The 21,687-nt window shown below is 46.4% G+C and overlaps 1 protein-coding gene across 1 annotated transcript; it reads left to right on the forward strand.

Moving 5' to 3' along the window:
• The first annotated feature begins 1,252 nt into the window (after positions 1–1,252).
• Positions 1,253–14,048, forward strand: AICDA (activation induced cytidine deaminase). Its single transcript, XM_064143944.1, has 5 exons — positions 1,253–1,374; positions 12,558–12,705; positions 13,150–13,420; positions 13,594–13,709; positions 13,995–14,048. Exons 1-5 carry the CDS (start codon positions 1,253–1,255, stop codon positions 14,046–14,048), a joined length of 711 nt encoding a protein of 236 aa, XP_064000014.1.
• Positions 14,049–21,687: the final 7,639 nt, after the last annotated feature.

Below are 21,687 nucleotides of genomic sequence, written 5' to 3' on the forward strand. Positions count from 1 at the left end.
AAGCTGCGTGCATTGGTGTAGATGCACTTCAGCTGGGCTCTCAATTCCTCAATTGTCCCTAGTTTCCGTCCCACTCTCTCCTTCTCAGAGAGAGTAATTGCCTCACCCTCCCCCTTCAGATCTAGTTTAAAGCCTGGCTAATGAGCCCTGCCAACTCCAGTGCCAGGACTCTCCTGCCCCTCCTAGACAACTGCACCCCATCAGGATCAAGCAGGTCTAGCTCAGTAAAAGTTTCCCCATGGTCAAAGAACCCAAAGTGCCGCTGCTGGCACCATCCCTTGAGCCAGTTGTTGATGTCATAGGTTCTGTTGTTCCTCTCTGTGAACTCCTTTGCCACAGAGGGAACTGAGCAGAACACCACCTGTGCTCCCGCCCCATCTATCAATTTCACCAGGGCCTTAAATTCCTTTTTAATTGCCCTGGTGCCCTTCTTCTCGATCTCATCACTGCCAGCCTGTATTACCAGCAAAGGGTAATAATCAGAGGGCTGGGTTAGGTTTGGGAGTCTCCTGGTGATGTCCCTAACCTGGGCACCAGGAAGGGAGCAGACGTCCCTGTGGGATGGGTTGGGATGACAAATGGGTCCCTCAGTCCCTCTCAAGACAGAGTCCCCAGCAAGTATAACCCTTCTCTTTTTCTTTGTTTTTGGGGAGCTAGTAACTACAGTTGGTGGGGACTGCTCCACCTTAGGCATCATCCCAGATGGCTGCTCCTCAGCCCTCTCATCTTCCCTGCCCTCTGCATGCAGGGCCTCATACTTGTTGTGCAAGGGCAATGGAAGAGGAGGAGAGGGCTGGGATGGGTTTCCCTTGCTGCTTCTGACAGGGACCTGTACCCATCCCTCCCTGTTTCCAGGAACAGTTCCCTTAGCAGGGGCGATCTGCAGGGCCTGCTCCCACAGATCCAGCTCCCTTTCATTTTCCCTTATTGACCTCAGCCTGGATACTTCATCCTTCAGCTCAGCTACTTCATCTTTCAGTTCTGCCACCAAGGTGAGGAGAAAGTTCACTTGCTCACGCCTGACACAATTGTTCACCCCTTCTCCCTCTATGGCAAGTGACAGGCTCCAGCACTCCCTGCAGCCAGTAGCCTGGACTCCTGTGTGTTGTTGGGCCAAATCTGTCTGGGTGCACATGCTTTTTCTGCCCTTCATCGTGCGAGTGACAGACATGGTGCACAGTGTTACTGACAGTTATAAACAGACCAAAAAAAAAAAAAAAAATCCTAGCTGCGGGCAGGCTCTGCAGCCAAAATGGCATCGCACGCGCCGCCCCAGTGGGTTTTTAAACCTCCCGCGGCAGACGTCACAAGCCTGCGCTACAGCCCCGCTCAATCCCGCGAGATCACAACCCTGCTGACCCCCCCTGCCTACCTGTAGGTCCTCCCGGTCCGTGAAATAGCAAAGCCAGAGCAGAAAGTCAGAGTTTAAGCAAAGCAATGTCTGCTGCGCTCTCTATCGGCTCTGCAGCTTCCATCTGTTCCCTCTCTTCTTTTTGCTGTGCACCTCTCAGCAGGCTGTCTTCATCTCCCCTATAATACTGCTGCAGACTGTTGAAGAAAATGGCAAGGAGAAACATTTAATTCATACAGAGTCTGAGTTGTATTGCAAAATAAGGAATTTTAACTATTATAATTAATCAGCTTCATTTGGGAAGCTGCATTTTTAAAAACGCAAAACAGGATGGAAATCAGTAGTCCGATTAAAGGATCTACGGTCTGAAGCAGGATATTCTGTGCACATATAGCATGCACCACCTTCTCAACCTGAGACCACTTTCAATATCTCTGCCTCAGAGTTTGGTAGCTTTGGGTTTCACTGGTTTGCTCTTAGCTGTATCTTTGCTTTTTGGTCTGTCAGCTTTCATACCCTCTAAGCTCTTCATTGCTTTATTGGCCTTGGCAGCTGCCATGTAATGGCTTTCTGTAGAATTTCCTTCACAGCCACGGCTAATCTGGGCTTCTCATCGGTGCCAGTCAAGGCTCAAGTGGGTCTTGGCCCTTGCTGTCGTCTTGGCTTGTTACCGAATTTAAAGGAGCTGGAAGTACTGCTGAGCCCCCGTCTGATGCAGCTGTTGTCTTTCTGCACTGCATAGTCTTCAGTTTCGTCCCATAGTTGTGACAGAAAGATTTTCTGTGCTTCTTGGAGATAATAATTTTTCTTATAATCAGATCCCCTGGAGGCTAGAGACTTGGAGGATTTGGATCTTCTTGCCACCTTCTCTGGATTCTTAGCCAATGCTTTAGGGGTTAGAGCAGCACTGGCACATGCAGCAGCAGTTACACAGAGTCACAGAGTGGTAAGGGTTGAAAGGGATCTCTGAAGATCATCTACTCCAACCCACTTGTTTCAAACACAATAGCCAACACAACCTACCAACATGATGTCTTGATCAAAGTTTTGGGCTCACACATTAGCATCCTACCTCTTGCATTTGTTGCCTTGTACCTACAAAGCCTTTCCATGCTGAAGGCATGTAGGGCTTACTGCTCTGACGGTTCTCTTGTAGCACCAAATTCAGACAGTATTAGAAGACACACCCAACAGAAAATGCTTACACTTCACTGCTTCTTGTCTGGTACCCAAATAGCACAGACCAGCTGGAGCAAGCCGAGTTGGCCACTGTTATGGATTAACAAATGAAACCTGCTTTCTTCCATAGCCTTTGTCTTGGTCTTTCCTGTAGAGCAAGGGTTCAAAAACATTTCTGCCTGGTGTGGTGTGGTCAGAAGTAATTTTCTAATCACCTCTTGTTGAGCTCAGCACCATCATGTCTCTTGGCTTCCCTGTCCACCAGCTAGTACTTTTGTAGTTTCCCTTTGATCTACCTTTGGAAAAGCATCTGAACTCTTCATAGTTCTTGCAAGTTCTTTTGCCTTTTCTGTTCCCTGAGAGTCCCCAGGGGTACCACTTCAAGGTAAATTTTTGCCAATCCAACTCATGAGCAGTCACCAGTTGTCCAATTCAGGATGGGACCAAGTGAGCCACCTGAGAGTAAATGTGCCTGTTCGGCTCTAGGGTTCCTGTAACTGCACAGAACTTTTATAGAAGAGATGAGTGACCACAGTGTCCCCTTGTTGAGTACAGATTTGACAAAGGGAAATTAACTGGTTGCATGTGTAGATGCAAGAATTGAAATAGAATTGTTTTGGAACCACATCTGAGTGTAAAACAAAAGTAATGCTATAAGTATTGTCTAAAACCAGTGTGCATCAGTGAATTAAAATTTCTCAGAATAATAATTCATGCTCAATGTTTTCACAGGTTCTTTTTTCCTCCTTTCTTTTCTTCCTCTTCTTTCTCTCCTCTGCTTTCTATCAGCTTCTACCAGCCTTTTCATCCAAGCAGAATATACTTTTTGCTGGAACATTAAAAGACATTTTTAAATTCAATTAAATTAGCTGAGAAGTTCACAGCTGTCTCAAACATGTCACCACTTGCACCTCACTGCTTACAGCAGAAACTGGGGAGCAAACAAGGAAGGCAGCAGAAATATCATAGCAAAGAAAGAGGTTCAAATCATACAATTAGAAAACACTTTTCTCTCTCTTCTTTCTCCCTTCATCGGCCTCAGGATGGCTCTCCCACTAATACCCACATTGCCAAGAGCGCTGGGCCCCCTGAAAGACAATCAAGGTGTTGGGACAGACCTTAATTCTGCCAGCTTCTGCAGCAAAGGACTTTGCCAAAGACAGGGAAATTAAAATCAGAATTTCCCACCGAGGCCCCAGGTGCAAGCTTTTTGCAGGGAGTAGCATGAGTTGCAGCAACTGCACAAACAAGAGCTAATAACAGGCAACTTTGGTCTGTGAAACCGTAACCACAGCTGGAGGGTGAGTCTCATTGTGAAAAACTGTGGTGTAAAACTGAGTTTCTCCCCGTGATAGTTGTAGAGATATGGAGACATTGACTTCCATTATAAGAAGGGGGGAAGAGCTGATTTTGAGGTATCCAGATCAAGGGGCCGAGGTATAGGAGGACAGAGCAGCATTGCAACAGCCTGCAGCTCCCTGTGCAAAAAGAGGTTGTTCTCCAGTTTTGTGCAATGTGGAGTCAGAAGCCAAGTCAAATGAGCTGGGCATGCTGGAGTGTGGAGCTGCCTGTACTGTCATGGGAGCAGCAAGGTGAAAGCAGGTCTGGTGGATTCTTCCCCACTCTCAGCTCTCAGCATGAGGAAGATGTCTTCTGGTTTGATCATAGACTTTGTTTTTATTGGTGTCAGTGAGATAATCTGCCATACATGCTACAGCCTCAAGCTAGAGAAGACACTTGTAGACATTCAGTGCAAGTTGGTGACATTTTTTACATATGTTCATGATGAGGAACTCATTCACTAGGGCTCAAACTCCTCAAACAACTCATCCCCCTTCTCACTTCCTGCTGCTGATCCCAACAGCTATCAGTCACCAGTACACTGAGATGGAACTGCTGCTTGCCTAGAGACAAAGTGGGGGGAATTAATATAGGGAGAGAGAGGAGAATTGTAGGGTCACAGAGGCAGGATTAAGGTTCATTAGTTCTTCAAAGAAGTCTCAGTCTGGGCAAGCAGAGAGCTGTGGGGCAATACTGAGAGGCATTCACAAGATTGTGCTTGAAAAATATGTTCTCGATTCAATAGTTTCACCCCAATTTGTCTTATCATCCAGAACCAAAATAAGAAAAACAGCAGAACAAAAATAAACTGTTGAGTCAAATCTCTGAGTAAGTGCTTTGCACTGCAAGCATGGAAAGCCAAATTACTAGTAAAATGCACATCTTACAACCAGATACCTGCAATTCTCCATCAGTGGCACTATCTACAGTCCTGCAGCAGTACACAGCACAGTGGTCCAAGGTTTCATAACCCCCACACCCACATATCCTAAACTCCTATCTTCTCCCCTTCCCACTTCCCTTTCATAGCCTGAGACTCTGCTTTAATCTAACTTTGCTTCAATGACACTCACCACATAGAGCTTTAAATTGGCATTTGCAAGCTCCTATCACAGCCTCCCCTAGAGATGACTGCATCAGAAGTGTCCTCACAGCTTTCATTTATCTCTACGGTGCTGCATATTCCAAACCGTGAAAGACAGTGCTACATCCTGCATAGAATATTGCCCCTACATTTAGAGAAAACTTGTTTTCATACTATGAACTGGAGCAATGGGAGCAGTCTGCCTGGCAAAGGTGCATTACCTCTGTTTTGAGGCTATCATTCAAAATAGGATGATGAATCTACATGGAATGAGTATAGTGTAACATGGCTATAAGAAACAAATGCTTTAATATGCTTGTATTAAATAAGCATATTAGTCTATCTGTACTTAGAATCATAGAATAATTTCAGTTGGAAAAGATGTTTAAGATCTTTGAGTCCAACCATTACCTAATTCTACCAAGACTGGTGCTAAACCATGTCCTTCAGCACCACATCTCTGCATCTTTTAAATACTTCCAGGGATGGAGATTCAACCATCTCCCTGGGAAGCCTATTCCAGACTTTGAGAACCCTTTCAAGGAAGAAGTTTCTTCTAATATTGTGACGGTTTGGGTGTTCCCCACCCCCTCCCACTTTATAAATCACCCAGACTAGACTCTTCCGGCTCTGGAAATATGAATGAAGCTTATATTTACATCTGGCACAATATACGAGCAGATATTTACAGTATATACAGTTATATACAGAAATATACAAAGTAAAAGGTAATACAGAAACACAACTCCCCTCCCAGAAACCTGAGTCCCCAGGAGGGGCTCTCAACCACCCCTTCACCTTCCCCCTACCCCTCTCAACCTTACCGCAGTCCCAAGGAAGAATGGAGGTTCGGCCAAGAGGTTAAGAAGCAAAGTGGATTAGCCAAAATGGAGGGTGAGGTTAGAGATGCAGCCCAGCCAGTAGCCCCAGTGAGAGTGAAAATGGTGCCGAGTGTGTGTTATCAAATGTTTTTGTTTCTTGTTCCCATACTTCTCAGCAAGACTGTGAGCGAAGTAGACATCACCATTGTTTTCTTTTTACAGCCTGTAATCTAGTTCTTCTCACCAAAACATTCTAACTAGCTTCAAATTAGCACAAATATCCAACTCAAACTTCCACTGATGCAACTTGAGGCTGTTTACTCTTGTCCTGTCACTTGTTACTACAGAGAAGAGACCAGTACTCCACCACACTCCAACCTCCTTGAAGGTAATTGCAGGGACCAAGAAACTCTCCAGTCAGCCTTCTTTTCTCCAGACTAAGCAACCCCAGAGCTCTCAACTACTCCTCACAAGACCCTTCACCAGCTTTGCTGTCCTTCAGTGGACCCTCTCCAGCATCTGAATCTTTCTTGTTGTGAGGGGCCCAAAAGTGAATCCAGTATTCAAGGTGTGGCCTCACCAATGCTGAATACAGGAGGACAATGACTTCCCTGGTCCTGATAAGCACATCAGCTTATTTATTTGCTTGTGTCTAGCTGCAAGGAACTTGGCTTCAAGTTCCCCTGCTTGACATCTCTGCAAATCAGTGTCTTTGGTGTAGCAGCACTTGTTTAACATAGAAAGTTTTTCTGCTTGAGGTTTTCTCTTGAACTGAGGGGAAACAGGTGTCAGCGTTTCTGGTGTTGGCTATAAGAACCAACCAACTGGTGATGCTGCTGCTTTTTTTCAAAATGCAATTTCTGAGCAAAGTGTGAATGGAAAAAAAAAAATTATATATATATATATATATAAGCACACACCAACATACAGCTTCCTGTTGACTAAACAAGGAACATTTCCTCTGCTTTGGGACCCCATAATTACTCTGAATTATTCACCACAAGTTTGCTCTCTGATTTCTTGGCAGTTTGCTTTCTGAATCTTTAGTAACAACGGTAATGGTGATAGTCCTCTGCCCCCATATACTGCTCTTCAGCCTGGTGTTATTTGTGGTTCCCACTTCAAGACAGGGAACAGAGCCCCAAGCATAAGACTCCTGAAGGGATGCTAGAACATTCTTCTGTGATCCTCATAAGCTGGAGTGGTGTCCAAACACATCAGCACAGGACCCTTCCTAGCCTTTCCTACTAGCCTTTAACTGTAACTGACCCAGGCGTTAACCCGAAACAGAGATTGAGTGATTTTCAGCACTGTTTTTTTCCTCTCCCATGACCAGTTCATTCTCCAAAGAAGTGCACTGAGCAGAAAGGAAGAAAGTGGTCAGTATCTCTCCTCATAGCCAAAAGGATCCCACTGTACCTCAAGTATTTGGCAATTTACAGCCAGGGAGGAAGCAGGACTGGCAATTTTATCAGGCATCAGCAACCTTTCAATGGTTTTCCAAACTATTTTTTCTTTTTAACTAGAGCAGAGGTGAGATCTGCTAATGAGCAAGATCTTGGTTTGCCAGGTGACTGCAGCTCTTACTATTGGCAGAACTACATATGAGCTGAATGTCTCCCTAGACTTGCTATGAGGAATAAGAACACATCCATGCCAGTGCATTTCTGCTCTGGTGATTGGAGATAGAGGCAGGGAATTGCTGCCACTGACTTTGTGCATTCACATCTCTGGCGTGAGGAAAGTTACTGGTCAGAATGAAGGACATAAGAAAGCTTACATCAGTGTTTAGGCCTGAGAGCCCCACCAAAGAGTGATGTAAATAGGTTTCATCTGATCATTTGCTTGTTCTTTCCTTTTTATCTCTGTGGAGAGCAAAGAGGCTGTCATCATTTATGGAAGAGATCTGATGGAGGAATTAAGTCCACTTACGGGCAGAACCAGAGGAAGGAAGTAGTTAAACATTTTATGAGACCTGACATGTTAAACCTTTGAGAAAATCATTGTATTACACACAAATGTAATTTATGGAGAAGACCTGGCCATGAAAATAGTTCTTGATTCCTTTCAGAGCAGAAAATGTTATGTAAAAAAATCAGCAAGCTTTTAACTATGGAAATCAGGAGCCAGAACAAGAATGAAGCTGAAACTACCTTAATTTATCTGATGATTCATAAACAGTTGTGATCTCTAAGAAGCAGATCTCCTGGGGTGCATTGCTTTTATTTTTGCCTTCATTTATAAAAGGATGCTGTGCAACAAGCATCCTCCTAACTTGAGTAAAAGAAAAAAAATAGTATGAAAGAGTAACAAAATGACTCTTGGTCTGTCCTAGGAGTTTGGTCCCAAGGTGCTGCTAGGGCAAAAGAGGACAGGTGTTTCATTAGCAGGGGTGTCCCCTTTGACACTGATAGATAGGACAGGGATTTTCAATTATTGCGAGCTTTGGTCAAACACTAGGAGTCAGATTCTCAGAGGACAGTTGCCACAGCTCCTGAGATCAATACAGTTGCAAAAATGTGAATTTGTTGAGTGCATGCCCGAGCCAGATATTTCCCTAAGGAGCAGGACAGCCCAGCCCTGGACTTCCCTTTTTTCTGAAGGAAAAGCCACTCTCAAAGCCAAGCACTCTCAGTGTGCTGGGCTAGCAAGTCATCTGCTCTGCTCTGGTGACTCATATCTCCTTTTCATGTTTTTGCATATACCGGTTTCACACACAGCCCTAGCACACTGGAAGCCAGTAAAATTAATGATGAAAATAAATCAAGCAGAGAAAAAATTAAGAACTACCCAAGCATGAGGTAAACAACTGAGTTATTCTTCACTAGTCTTCCACATGCGGCTTTGCAGTTCAGGTTTACCACCACTACCTAGTGTATTGACACGCTTCAGGTACCCATGGTCATGTTCAGGTGTCAAAGCAGGACCAGAGGCTCCATATCAAGCCCCGGATCACTCTCACTCTTCACACACTTTCAGTGTTGTGCCGTGCTGCAAAGCAACTGCTGGGCCTTTTAGGGAGTACACAGAGGAAGAGAAGAGGGAAGTTGGGTATTCCCTGAGCTCCTTCCAGCTGAGTGGCTGCAGAGTGCTGCACAGAGGTTCCTGCACCGTGGGGCAGGGCAGAGTCACTGTCTTCACTGCACAGCTGTGTGACCTGAGGCCCGGAGGGATAGTGTGGTTTTGCCCACATTGACAGCGGTGAATGTGCTCCCAGGCCCCCTCTAACCACTAGACAATGCTTCCTGCCTTGTTGTGTTACTGCTATTAATTCAGAATAATTTTGCCTGATGGGGAGGACTTAACAGGGAGTGCTGCGGGCGAGGTGACCAATGGGTGCTGAGCATCTTTCAGAACTGATGCTCCTTTGCATTTCAGCTCTGCTCTTCACCTCCTGCAGATCCAGAGACCTGGCTAACTCCTCCCTCAGCCACACCCTGATGAAAGCCAGCAGGGGATAGGTAGGAGTAAATGGGGAGGGAACACAGGGCACAGTCACATCATTCTACATCAAGTCAGAGGGCTGCGCAGACAGAACCTGCAAGAAAACTTTGTAATCCCATCACCTGAGAGACACCCTGACAGTCATGGACAGGTAAAACGAGTCTCTTCAGTTTCTTGCTTATATAAGAAATTAAGATCTTTCCCTTAGAATTAACCATCTCTCTGTTTAGTGCCCCTTTCCCCATCTGACTCAGTGATCTAATGTTCTGCCCCATCCTGCTCTTGGACCTTACATCTCTGCCTCTGTCATTCTTTCACTTTGACTGGCCACCACTTTGTACTCTACTCTCTTTCTGTCATTTCTTTCTCATGACTGTTTTCCTTTGCATTCTTTCTTCTCTAGAAAAAAAAATTAACAAGTCACAGAAAGATAAACTTCTAGATGCTATCTGCTGCTTAAGCACCTGCCCACTTTCCTTATTAACCTCTTCATTCTCTTGCACCAGATTTGTCTTACTCTCTGTTCTGCTGCTCACACACTTGTGCTTGTAAACAGACTCTTCCAGCACTGTATTACTATACTTGCACTGCAATTACCCTGCCAGCTAATTATCACTAATATCTCTCCACAACCACATGTTATTCACATACTCAGGGGCTTTTGAGCCCCTGAGGGTTGGCTTCATTAATCTTTATTTGAGGAGAAGGTCTCTGCTGAGCCGCCTTCAGTGGTTAGGTATAACCACAGCTCCTGTGTCTTCTTTGCTGCTTTCCCTTGAGCTATGATCTAGCTCTTGGAGCTGCACATGTATCAAGCAGCTCATAACTAACCATTTGCTCAGTTGCTCCCCACATCTGAATGGTCATTCTTCTTCTCATACCAGACACATTCTGAAATCTTCCCTAGCAAAGAAAGCCCAGAGACAGTGAACGCCAGAGAGAAGGGAAAACAGGAGCTGATGTTAATGAACATTTCTATCTGAACGTATGGCTTCCATGCTTCAAAATTGTCTTCACTTTGTTCTGATACTGAAAAATACCCCAGGTGATTATCATTTTGTTCTTCTGGGTTTGCAGTCTTGTGCAGCTTTACAGGGACAAAACCGTTAAACAGAGCAAAATGGGAAGAAGTGAGAAAAATCAGAAGCATTTTGAAAGCGAATAGGTTTGCCCAAAACCTCACAAAAAAAAACTAAGAGAAAAAAGAAATAGGGAAAGTCTGTTTTCCCTGAAGCTTCTAATGTGTGGAAATGATCTTTCCTTGTCATTGTTTTTCACCTGGCTTATATGGTTAACCCCTGGTTAACAGTTTTGTGAGGGGGACAATATATATGTGTGTGTATGTTTGTGGATATTAGGGAATATACATAGGTGCTTGTAATGTTGGGACAAACACAGGGAAATCAGGTCAAGTCTAAGGTGGTAGGAAGTGGAACAGTTCTAAGTGTGAGAAATAAAGTGAAATTGATGTTGGGGAACACACAGTGGATATATGGAAAACACAGGCACACATGCCAGGGTGATGAAATGCAGTGGTAGCAGTTTGTCCTCTTCTCCTGACACAATCTGCAAGCCCAGCAGAGCATGGCTTTTGCTGTGTTTACAGGACAGACCTCAAAGAACCATCTGAGAGAAAAGGTTTAGTATCTTTATCCTCTGAGTGTTTGCAGGACTCTCTAAAGCCTTGCCTTATCTGTGGATTTCTTCTAGGAGACATGCCAAAAATCCATATGATCTGCTTCTGTAGGAGCATGTCCATATAATCACAGACTAGTAGGAGTTGGAAGGGACCTCCAGAGATCATCCAGTCCAACTCCCCTGCTAAAGCAGTCACCTAGATCAGATTGCACAGAAAGATGTGCAGGTGGGTTTTCAAAGCCTCCAGAGAAGGAGACTCCACAATGTCTCTGGGCAGCCTGCTCAGTGCTCCAGCACCCTCACAGGAAAGAAGCTTTTCCTTATGTTCAAGTGAAATATCCTGTGTTCTAGTTTGTGCCATTGACCCTTGTCCTGTCACAGGGCACCACGGAGAAGAGCCTGGCCCCATAAAGACTGACATAACTATGTGTGTGTGCTTGTTCTTTGTATATGAGCAGGACAGGCGTTTTTGCACTGCAGGCTGAGGGTGACATTGAAGGAAGAAGGTGGCTTGCCTATCTGTGGAACGAATGTGCCTCTCTTTGGAGAGATGCAGGGTGCAATGTGGTATGCTACAGGAGAATAAAGCCCATGTAGTCAATAACAAAATTCTGTCATACTGTGGCTGTGTGTGAGGGTGCACAATGGACAGGAGTTCCGATCATGCCACTGACAGCTAGAGATTAAGTGCTCAACAGTGCTCAGGCTTTTGGGTAACACTGGCCAATCAATAATGGCTGTTTGTATTGCTTAGACTCAGATTTATATCAGATTTAAAATCCTACCAAACCGAAATTACCTTTTCCTACACTCACTGGAGAATTCCCAGAAAACCCAGCTCAATATCACTTCAGCTTACCCACATCTCCCCGCTGAACATCAGGGCATCAAAGGGAAAAGGTGACAAAGGACATGGCTATTTTTAATGCGGTCGTTTCTGGTTTGCATCGCTGGGGGCGTGATTAGTATCTCACCTCAGTGAACACAGCTGTTCTCAGCTGCCTGTGTGGCAGCGAGGCTGTTAGATATGGCTTGTGCTACTTTATCCTCCCTGTGCTCCTCCTCCCTGGGCATGGGCGCAGCACCTCCCTCCCCCAAGTCTCAATATTTGTTTAATGTGGGAGTGGTGCTTATGTTTGGCAAGGTGTCAGTGTTCCTACCCCACTGCATATCCTGCCAGCACCTTACCCAAGCCATTAGCCTTGCTCACTTTCAACTGTGCTTTTCTTTTGGGCAATGTTGGAAAGGATCTCTTTCCAGCATTCTCTGAAGAGACTCTAATTTGATCCATTCCTTGCCCCAGTGGCTTTTCAGGCTTTCATGGAGGAAAAATAATGTTTTCCTATGACTGTACTCCAGATCCTCTCACTTCCCCGGGTCTTCTCAGCCACCTTCGTCCTTTTCCCTCGTTGGTGTCTATCTTTTGGATATTTGCAGTTGTTTTCACACTCTACCCAGCTAGCTGCTGTTTGACTGATAATTACTAATTCACTTGCTGTTCCCACTCACAAAGTCACCTGCTTTATCCCCACAGTCACATCTTTCCCCTTTATTGCGTGCAAATTACTGCTGGTCTTCTCGTAGTGAGATGCCTGGACATAAGGAGGATATTGTTGGTGCTGAGCTCTCAACAGAGACATGGCCAGCTGCTGGCTCCAGGGTGGAGCTGATGTCAGTTCTCTCTTACCTTCTCCTGCAGCCTCCTGATGAAAAGGAAACTCTTCCTCTACAACTTCAAGAACTTGCGCTGGGCCAAAGGCCGTCGTGAAACCTATCTCTGCTATGTTGTAAAGCGCCGTGACAGTGCCACCTCCTGCTCCCTGGACTTTGGATATCTGCGCAATAAGGTACAGGAAACACTTTGGCATCCTCTTCTTTTATCCATGCTGAGGCAGATGAAGCAGCAGGGAAAGGAGAGACACAGCAACAATGCAGGCAACTAACAGATACATCCACAAGCATGGACACTGCAGTAGAATGTATTATTTGAGAGATGCAGTCTCCAGGTAAACCTGTACTTTATGCTACCCCTAAGTATGTTACCAAGAAGATATCCATACTCTCTGCTGCGTTATGTTTGCCTCCTTTTCCGCTTGGCTCCCATCTATTCCTCTTGGATGCTCCCATGCATCAATGCATTCCATCCAGTCTTCCACATACCTCTGTGCCTCTTACCCTGGGACATACCTTCCACCTCATTTCTCCTCTTTCATGTGCCATCCAGTTCATATCTCCCTCCTCACCTCTCTTAACTCTCTGCCCCTCATTGCTTCTTTCCTTCTTTCATGAAGATGGGTTGTCATGTGGAGGTGCTCTTCCTGCGCTACATCTCGGCCTGGAACTTGGACCCGGGTCGTTGCTACCGTATCACCTGGTTTACCTCCTGGAGCCCTTGCTACGACTGTGCCCGGCATGTGGCTGACTTCCTGCGCACCTATCCCAACCTGACCCTGCGCATCTTCACTGCTCGCCTCTACTTCTGTGAGGACCGCAAGGCAGAGCCGGAGGGGCTGAGGCGCCTGCACAGGGCAGGGGCTCAGATTGCCATCATGACCTTCAAAGGTGAGATGTGCATGGAAGAAAGAGGTGGCAGAAATCTATCAGGGGTTAGGAAGACCCTGGAGGGTGGGAGGAGCAGGAACAAGGAACAGAAAAGATGATAGCAGGATGTGATGGTTTCATGATCCTAGAAGAGGCAGTCTTGAGCACTCTTAACTCCCTTGTGCCTTGTACAGACTACTTCTACTGCTGGAACACGTTTGTGGAGAACAGGGAAAAAACATTCAAAGCCTGGGAAGGACTGCATGAAAACTCTGTCCATCTGTCTAGGAAACTTAGACGGATCCTCCTGGTGAGACCCTTCTCCTTTCAGTGCCTCTTCCCCTCAGCTTCTTCCTTACTTTAGTTCCTTTCTGCTCTTGCTAACCCTTCTCTGCCAACTGCCATTTCATTCATTTTTGTGTCTTCACCTTCCATGTCCCTCATTAATATTTCACCCAGCTTTCTTTGTATCTCCTAATTTTCTCCCCCTTCTTCCACCTCTCATCCCATCTCCCTCCATTCTTTCCTCCTTTCCCATCTTCATAGGTCCCTGCTCACTTGACAACTTACCTCTCATTCATATTTTGTCCTGCAGCCACTGTATGAAGTAGATGATTTGCGAGATGCCTTTAAAACTCTGGGACTTTGAAGTGAAAGTTATGAGTGAAGACCTCGCAGACACATGTTCTCTCTCTCTTACAACAGATCTTTCTCTTCTTTCCTCTTTACATCTTATGTCCTTCTAGCATCTTACTTCTAGTCTAGAAATAAGTCTATCTTGACTTTTCAATTTACAAGAAGAACTAGGGTGATCTCCTGAAGAACATTCTCCAGCCTAACATCTCATCTATTGCTAGCTGGGAATCACCAGGACTGCAGTGACATCATCAGAGAGCAATTTGCCCTCCCTCAGTCCCTGCAGAGCTAATTCAGGTGGTCCATAAAATGGAGTTCTGATTTTAGCCTTGCTCGGGTGGGACTACACAGCTTGCAAAGCTTTTTGTGTGACCATGTTCTCATTGGCACCATATTGATCTGCACATTTCATGAGGGCTTCAGAGAGCATATCTCTTGGCTCTTAGAGCTGCGCTACACTGAGCTGCTCTGTGTCCTCCCTTGGAAGCAATTTATTTGTCCTTCTGGATATAGGTGGCAAGTTGAAAACCATCACCACTCAAGTGGTGTAGGCCTATGTCCTAACAGCAGAACTGACCAGTTACTGGAAAGCTTCACTGAGAGTGCTGAAGTCAATTCTGGACAGCCCAGGTAGCTTAGCTTGAAAAACCTCACTGGAAGCCTGCAGGCCTTGTAAGTGGGTTGTTTGCAGGCCCATGCACTGTGGTACCTCTTACCAAAAAAGGAGGGAATTTTAGTAGCTATATGTCCAAGTTTTATGTCCTAGCAGAGGTTGAAACTAGACTACAAAAGCCTAAAATGAAAGCAGAAGACTCATAGCTGCTCTAGGGTGTCCCTGCCCATGGCAGAGGGGTTGGAACTAGATGATCCTTGTGGTCCCTTCCAACCCTGACTGATTTTATGATTCCATGATTTCCAAGCATGAGCTGCAATTCTCGGTGTCAAACAAGACATATCCTATGCAGAAATAGGAAGTACACTCAACTCTTGTGATATAATATGTTTAAAGCCATGGCAGCTCAGGGTCAGTACTAAACAGTGTGTGTGTACCTCTCACCCAGCCAAGAAAGGAGCCTCACTTCACCTCTGCAATGATTTTTCCAGCATAGTTCTACTAGAAAACACATTTCATGACAACATTGTGTTGTCCCTCAGACTTATTTTCTCATTCATGTAGGTTAAGGCTGTGTGGATACATTTCTATTTGCGTCACCATGTTTCATCACATACCTCAGGAAGGAGAACCACAGACCTCACTACTGACATAGCAGCATGAACTGAAGTAGTTCAGACCTGCAATATGCTTTCTCCCCAGCCTTGTCCTCTGACAGAGGCGTCTTACCAGTCCCACAGTCTTCTGGTTTTATCTCAGGCCTTTTACTGCCCATAATATGACCAAATACGGCTAGGTGGTGACTGGATAAAGAGCTGGCCAGGAAAAAAACATCTGATGTGAGCAAAGCTATACTACCTATAGGGCACAAAATCAAAGCACCCCCCTGCCTGGCACTCACTGTGAACACCTGATCTCTGGGCACAGCCTTTACCAGGCTAAAGACATGGGTTTGCTAACTATGGTCTTCCCACTACCTAAATTACAGATGGATTGTCCTTTGCAGTCAAACTTCCTGAGGCTTTGCCAAGGCTACACATGTCCCACATTCTGAGTTTTCTTATTTTCTTCATGTTGTCTATGAGTTCTCTGCTCTATCCTCTTCCTTTTTGTGGGTAAGGCCAGAGGCTCCTGCGTTACTCCTCAAAATATCTCCTCTGGTGATTGGGCAGCCACAGGAGAACAGCAGAGTGTCCTGCTCCGGCATGCCTCCACCTGCTGGGAGACATCACAACTGCGTGCACGACAAGCTTCCTACAGCTTCAGATTCCTAATGGACACTCATATTGAGGAATTTTGACCAGCAATAGTAGAGAGAGCTCTTTGCAAAACATTAATTTGCGAGCATAGTGCTGTATATTTGTTTAATATGGTGGATATTAGTCATGTAAATAAAGGTTTCTCAAATGAGGCATTGTTCTGTTATTATTTTGATACCATGTGGGTGAGGGAAGTGAAAGCTGAGGCAAAGGATTGACATGTCATCTATCCTTCCTGATTTCTTGAGAAACAACCTGGCATTATTATATTCAACCACCTTTTAATTTTGCAGTTGTAGCTTTGAAGTTGTTGGCAGTAGATGTGGTGGTGAGGGACATGGTTTAGTGGTAGTAGCTTAGTGGTAGTGGTGAGCTCTAGGTGAATGATTGGACTTTATCATCTCAAAGGTCTCTACCAACCTCAACATCTGTAAAGCAGAATAAAAACAGAGCAGACTGTTTGATTTAGCTACAGGAATGTATCTCTTCTACTGTAGGCACAGCAAATCTGGTACAAATGTGAGCTTTTGTCATGCATGTCCCAGTGACTGAGGTTTGGATGCTTCTTGCATGCTCAATCTTTATAAATCCTTACTGGACACACATCTTCATGATGCTAAGGGGGCTGCTGAAAACCACTGTGCCCATGGGCACATGGATTTGCTCTTTCATCCTCATTGAACATCATCTTGGGTGTCTCTGCTACTTTTTATCAGTCATAACCTCTCAATGCTCAGGTGGCCAAGAAGGCCAACAGCATCCTGGTCTGTATCAGGAACAGAGTGACCACCAGGTCCAGCGAGGTGACTGTTGCCCTGCACTCAGCACTGGTGGGGACACACCTTGAGTACTGGCTTCAGTTTTGGAGCCCTCACTACAAGGAAAACACTGAGGTGCTGGAGAAGAACCAGAAAGGGGCGGTGAAACTGGTGAAGGGTCTGGAGAACAGGTCTTGTGAGGAACAGCTGAAAAGAACTGGGGTTGTTTAGCCTGGAGAAAAGGAGGCTGAAGTAAGAGCTTCTCTGTCTTGGGTTCAAATGCAGGTTCCCAGAGACTCTTATAAATTTATTAGACCCAATGACAATTTATAGAATATATTTATAGAGTGCCCTCCCCTCTTCCCCCTCCTTTCCCCAAAAGACAGGGAGAGAGATAAAGGTAGGGACACCCAAATAAATCAATCTCACTCGATTTGGAAGTTAAAAGGAAAAGTTTAACAATAACTTAGAAAAAAAGGTATTGGAGGTAGGGGAGTTTACAAAGGATAAGGAAGGGAAAACAGCAAAATACAAACAGGGATGGATACAACCCGAGTAGTGTGATGGTGTCTCTGCCTCGTGGCTGCCACGTGTTGTGCTGGTATGCAGTATGGGTGTGTGGTCATGAGTGAACGCAGGAAAAAGAGGATGAGGAGCAGGAAGTGCTCCTCTTTTATACCACAGGAAGTGGGGGGAGTGGGCTAACCATCACCTGGAGTGTGGCCCATCCCTGGGGAGGGGCCAAGACCCCTAGGGTCAGGTTCAGGGTCACTCCCCCAGGAGTGTTAACCCTATACATTCCACCCCTTGGTTAGACCACTTTGTGATGGTTTGGGGGTTACCCCGCCCCCTCACACTTTTGAATTTGCCCCAGCTAACTCAGACGGACCCTGGGAATATAGATGAAGCAATTTATTTACAGCTAGCAGAATTTACAAGCAGCTATTTACAATATATACAGTTATATACAATTATATACAGAAATATACAAAGGATAAACAATACAAAAGCACAATTCCCCTCCCAGAAACCTGAGTCCCCAGGAGGGGCTCTCAAACCACCCCAACACCTCCCCCGGCCCTCTCAACCTTACCCCAGTTCTCAGGAAGAAGAGAGGTGCAGCCAAGAGGTTAGGGAGCAGGGTTAGTAGGAGCAGGGTTAATGAGATGTGACCAGGTCTAAGGCAAAAAGCAAGAGAAGAAAAACAAAATGGAGAAAAAGTCTTTCTTCTTCCCAGAGTTCTCAGCGAGACTGTGAGAGAAGTTGACATCAATTGTTTTCATTTCACTGCCCGTTATCTAGTTCTTTTACCAAAACATTCTAGCTTGCTTCAAACTAGCACACACTTCCACCTTCCTACGAACAGTCTTCTTCTCCAAAGATGGGAAAAAAAAAGTGTCCATGGGTTAAGAGTTCTTGAAGTCCTTCTCTGACCCCGGCTGTATCCCAAGGTGATGTGCTCCTCTGGTCCGGTGCAGGTTGGTGAGGTGTGAGCAGGACAGGAACGGAAGAAAAGTCAGTGAAACAGGAACAGTTCTTGTTGGAACTCAGGAAAAAGTCTTTTCCCTCTGTGAAGAAAACATCAGGAACAGTCTCTTGGTGTCTAGCATCAGGGGAACAGGTGTGGATGAGATGGCTGTAGACATCCTCTGGAGGGAAATCAGGAACAGTCTCTCACTGCAGGGCATCAGTGACGAATCAGATGCAGGGTTCTGGTTGGACGCCGTGGTGTGATGTTCTGCTGTAGGACTCTGGATAGCTGCTGCTGTGATGTAGGTTCTGTTGGACGCCGTGTAGTGGTGAGGGTATAACTACAAAAACAACTTGTAACCCCTTATGAACTATAATACAAGTATTGCACAACTATGATACAACTATTATACAACTATAATACACGATAACCTGAAATATCTGGAACACATGGAATCAACTCTGAGATTTCAAAACCTTTTCAGCTAAAGAGAGATTTCTCTGAGGGACACACTCGATAGTACCAGTTTCCATCATTACCCAGTATGTATGACCAGGACCCTCTGCAGATACCACCCCTTTGATAGGTTTTCCCCCACCAGAGGCAGGAGCAACCCACACAGTCTTTCCCAGTAGATTCCTTTCACAGACTACAGGAACTCCATCTCCCTCAGCTATGGGCATTAGGGCAGACTGAGCAGGACCAGCTCTGTTAACTGATCCCCTGCTGTTCACCAGCCAAGTGGCTTCTGCAAGGTGCTTCTCCCAGTTTCTGAGAGTTCCACCTCCCATAGCCTTCAGGGTGGTTTTCAGCAGGCCATTGTGTCGCTCAATCTTTCCTGCAGCTTGTGGGTAGTATGGGATGTGATAAACCCATTCTATCGCATGCTCTTTTGCCCAGTTGCTTACAAGGTGGTTCTTGAAATGGGTCCCATTGTCTGACTCTATTCTCTCTGGGGTACCGTGTTTCCACAGGATGTGGCTCTGCAGGCCCAGAATGGTGTTATGGGCAGTAGCATGAGGTACTGGGTAGGTTTCCAGCCACCCCGTGCTTCCCTCCACCATGGTTAACACATACTGCTTGCCACTGCGAGACCGAGGCAGAGTGATGTAATCAATCTGCCAGGCCTCCCCATACCTGTACTTTGACCACCGTCCCCCATACCACAAAGGCTTCATGCGCTTGGCTTGCTTTATGGTGGCACAGATGTCACATTCATGGATAACCTGAGTTATGGCCTCCATGGATATGTCCACGGACCTGTCTCGGGCCCATTGGTATGTGGCATCTCTTCCTTGGTGGCCAGAAGAGTCATGTGCCCACCGAGCTAAGAACAGTTCACCTTTGTGCTTCCAGTCCAGGTCAATCTGGCAGATGTGGGCAGCCAGGTCAGCTTGGTGGTTATGCTGCTGTTCTTCAGTGGCTCTGCTCTTTGGGATGTGAGCACTGATGTGTCGGATTTTAACTGGTCGTTTGTCCAGGCATGCAGAAATGTCTTGCCAGAGGTCAGCAGCCCAAATAGGCTTCCCTTTTCTCTGCCAATCATTTCTCTTCCACTCCTTCAGCCACCCCCATAAGGCATTTGCTACCATCCATGAGTCGGTGTAGATGTATAGCATTGGCCACTGCTCTCGTTCTGCAATGTCCAGGGCCAGCTGGATGGCTTTCACCTCAGCATACTCGCTGGATTCACCTTCTCCATCTCTTGCCTCTGCAACCCTGCGTGTGGGGTTCCAGACGGCAGCCTTCCATCTCCGCTTGCTGCCTACCAGGCGGCAGGATCCATCTGTGAAAAGAGCATATGCCTTTTCCTCCTCAGGAAGGTCACTGTATGGGGGGGCTTCCTCGGCACGGGTCACTGCCTTCTCTTCTGCTGGCTTTCCGAAGTCAGTGCCCTCTGGCCAGTTGGTGATGACCTCTACAATGCCTGGACGCTCGAGTGTCCCCATCCTAGCCCTCTGAGTTATCAGAGCCATCCACTTACTCCAAGTGGCATCTGTGGCATGGTGCGGAGTTGAACCCTTCCCTTTAAACATCCAAGTCAGGACTGGAAGCCTTGGAGCTAAAAGGAGTGGTGACTCCGTCCCAATCACCTCAGAGGCAGCTCTGACTCCCTCATAGGCAGCTAGGATTTCTTTCTCTGTGGGGGTATACTTGGTCTCTGAGCCTTTGTACGCCTTGCTCCAGAACCCGAGTGGGCGGCCTCTTGTTTCATCAGGAGCTTTCTGCCATAGGCTCCAGCTAGGACCATTCTCACCAGCTGCTGTGTAGAGAATGTTCTTAATCTCTGGGCCGGTTCGAACTTGTCCCAAGGCCATGGCATGGACCACCTCTCGCTTGATCTGGTCAAATGCCACCTGCTGCTCAGGTCCCCACCCAAAGTTATTCCTCTTTCTTGTAACGTCAAAAAGGGGTTTCACAATTTGACTGTACCCGGGAATGTGCATCTTCCAAAAGCCCACAAACCCCAGAAAGGATTGTGTCTCCTTCCGATTAGTGGGTTCCACCATAGTGGCCACTTTATTCACCACATCCATAGGGATGTGGCGTCGGCCATCCTGCCATCGAACTCCCAGGAACTGGATCTCTCTGGCAGGCCCTTTCACTTTGCTTCTCTTAATGGCAAAACCTGCATCCAACAGGATATTAATGATCTTCTCACCCTTCTCGAAGACCTCCTCTGCTGTCTCACCCCATACAATGATGTCATCGATGTACTGCAGGTGTTCCGGAGCTCCACCCTTCTCCAGTGCGTTCTGGGTGATGCTATGGCAGATTGTAGGGCTGTGCTTCCACCCTTGAGGCAGTCTGTTCCAGTGGTACTGGACTCCTCTCCAGGTGAAGGCAAACTGTGGCCTACATTCTTCTGCAATGGGGATGGAGAAGAAAGCATTAGCAATGTCGATTGTGGCATACCATTTGGCCTCCTTCGTTTCCAGTTCATACTGCAGCTCCAACATATCAGGCACGGCTGCGCTGATTGGAGGAGTCACTTCGTTCAGGCCTCAGAAATCCACCATAAGTCTCCACTCCCCCGTCTCCTTTCGCACTGGCCATATCGGGCTGTTGAAGGGCGAGTGGCTCTTGCTGATGACAAGCTGCTGCTCCAGGTGGCAAATCAGCTGCTGTATGGGTAGCAGGGAGTCTCTGTTGGTGCGGTATTGCCTGCAATGAACTACATGAGAAGCAATGGGTAACTTAACATCTTCCACCTTGTGGGTACCAACCACGGAAGGGTCATCTGACAGGCCAGGCATGATAGACAGCTGCTCTTTGTCTGCAGTCTCTACAGCTGCTATGCCAAAAGCCCACTTGTTCCCCTTCGGATCTTTAAAGTACCCTTCCCGGAGAAAGTCGATCCCCAGGATGCAAGGTGCATCAGGGCCAGTTACTATGGAGTGCTTCTCCCACACATTCCCGGTGAGACTTATCTCAGCCTGCAGCACAGTCAACTCCTGAGACCCCCCTGTGACTCCTGCAATTGTAACAGTTTCTGTCCCCCTGTGGCTGGAGGGGATCAGAGTGCATTGGGCACCGGTGTCTACCAACGC

This window comes from Pogoniulus pusillus, chromosome 5, assembly GCF_015220805.1.
Source record: "Pogoniulus pusillus isolate bPogPus1 chromosome 5, bPogPus1.pri, whole genome shotgun sequence".
Taxonomy (NCBI): domain Eukaryota; kingdom Metazoa; phylum Chordata; class Aves; order Piciformes; family Lybiidae; genus Pogoniulus; species Pogoniulus pusillus.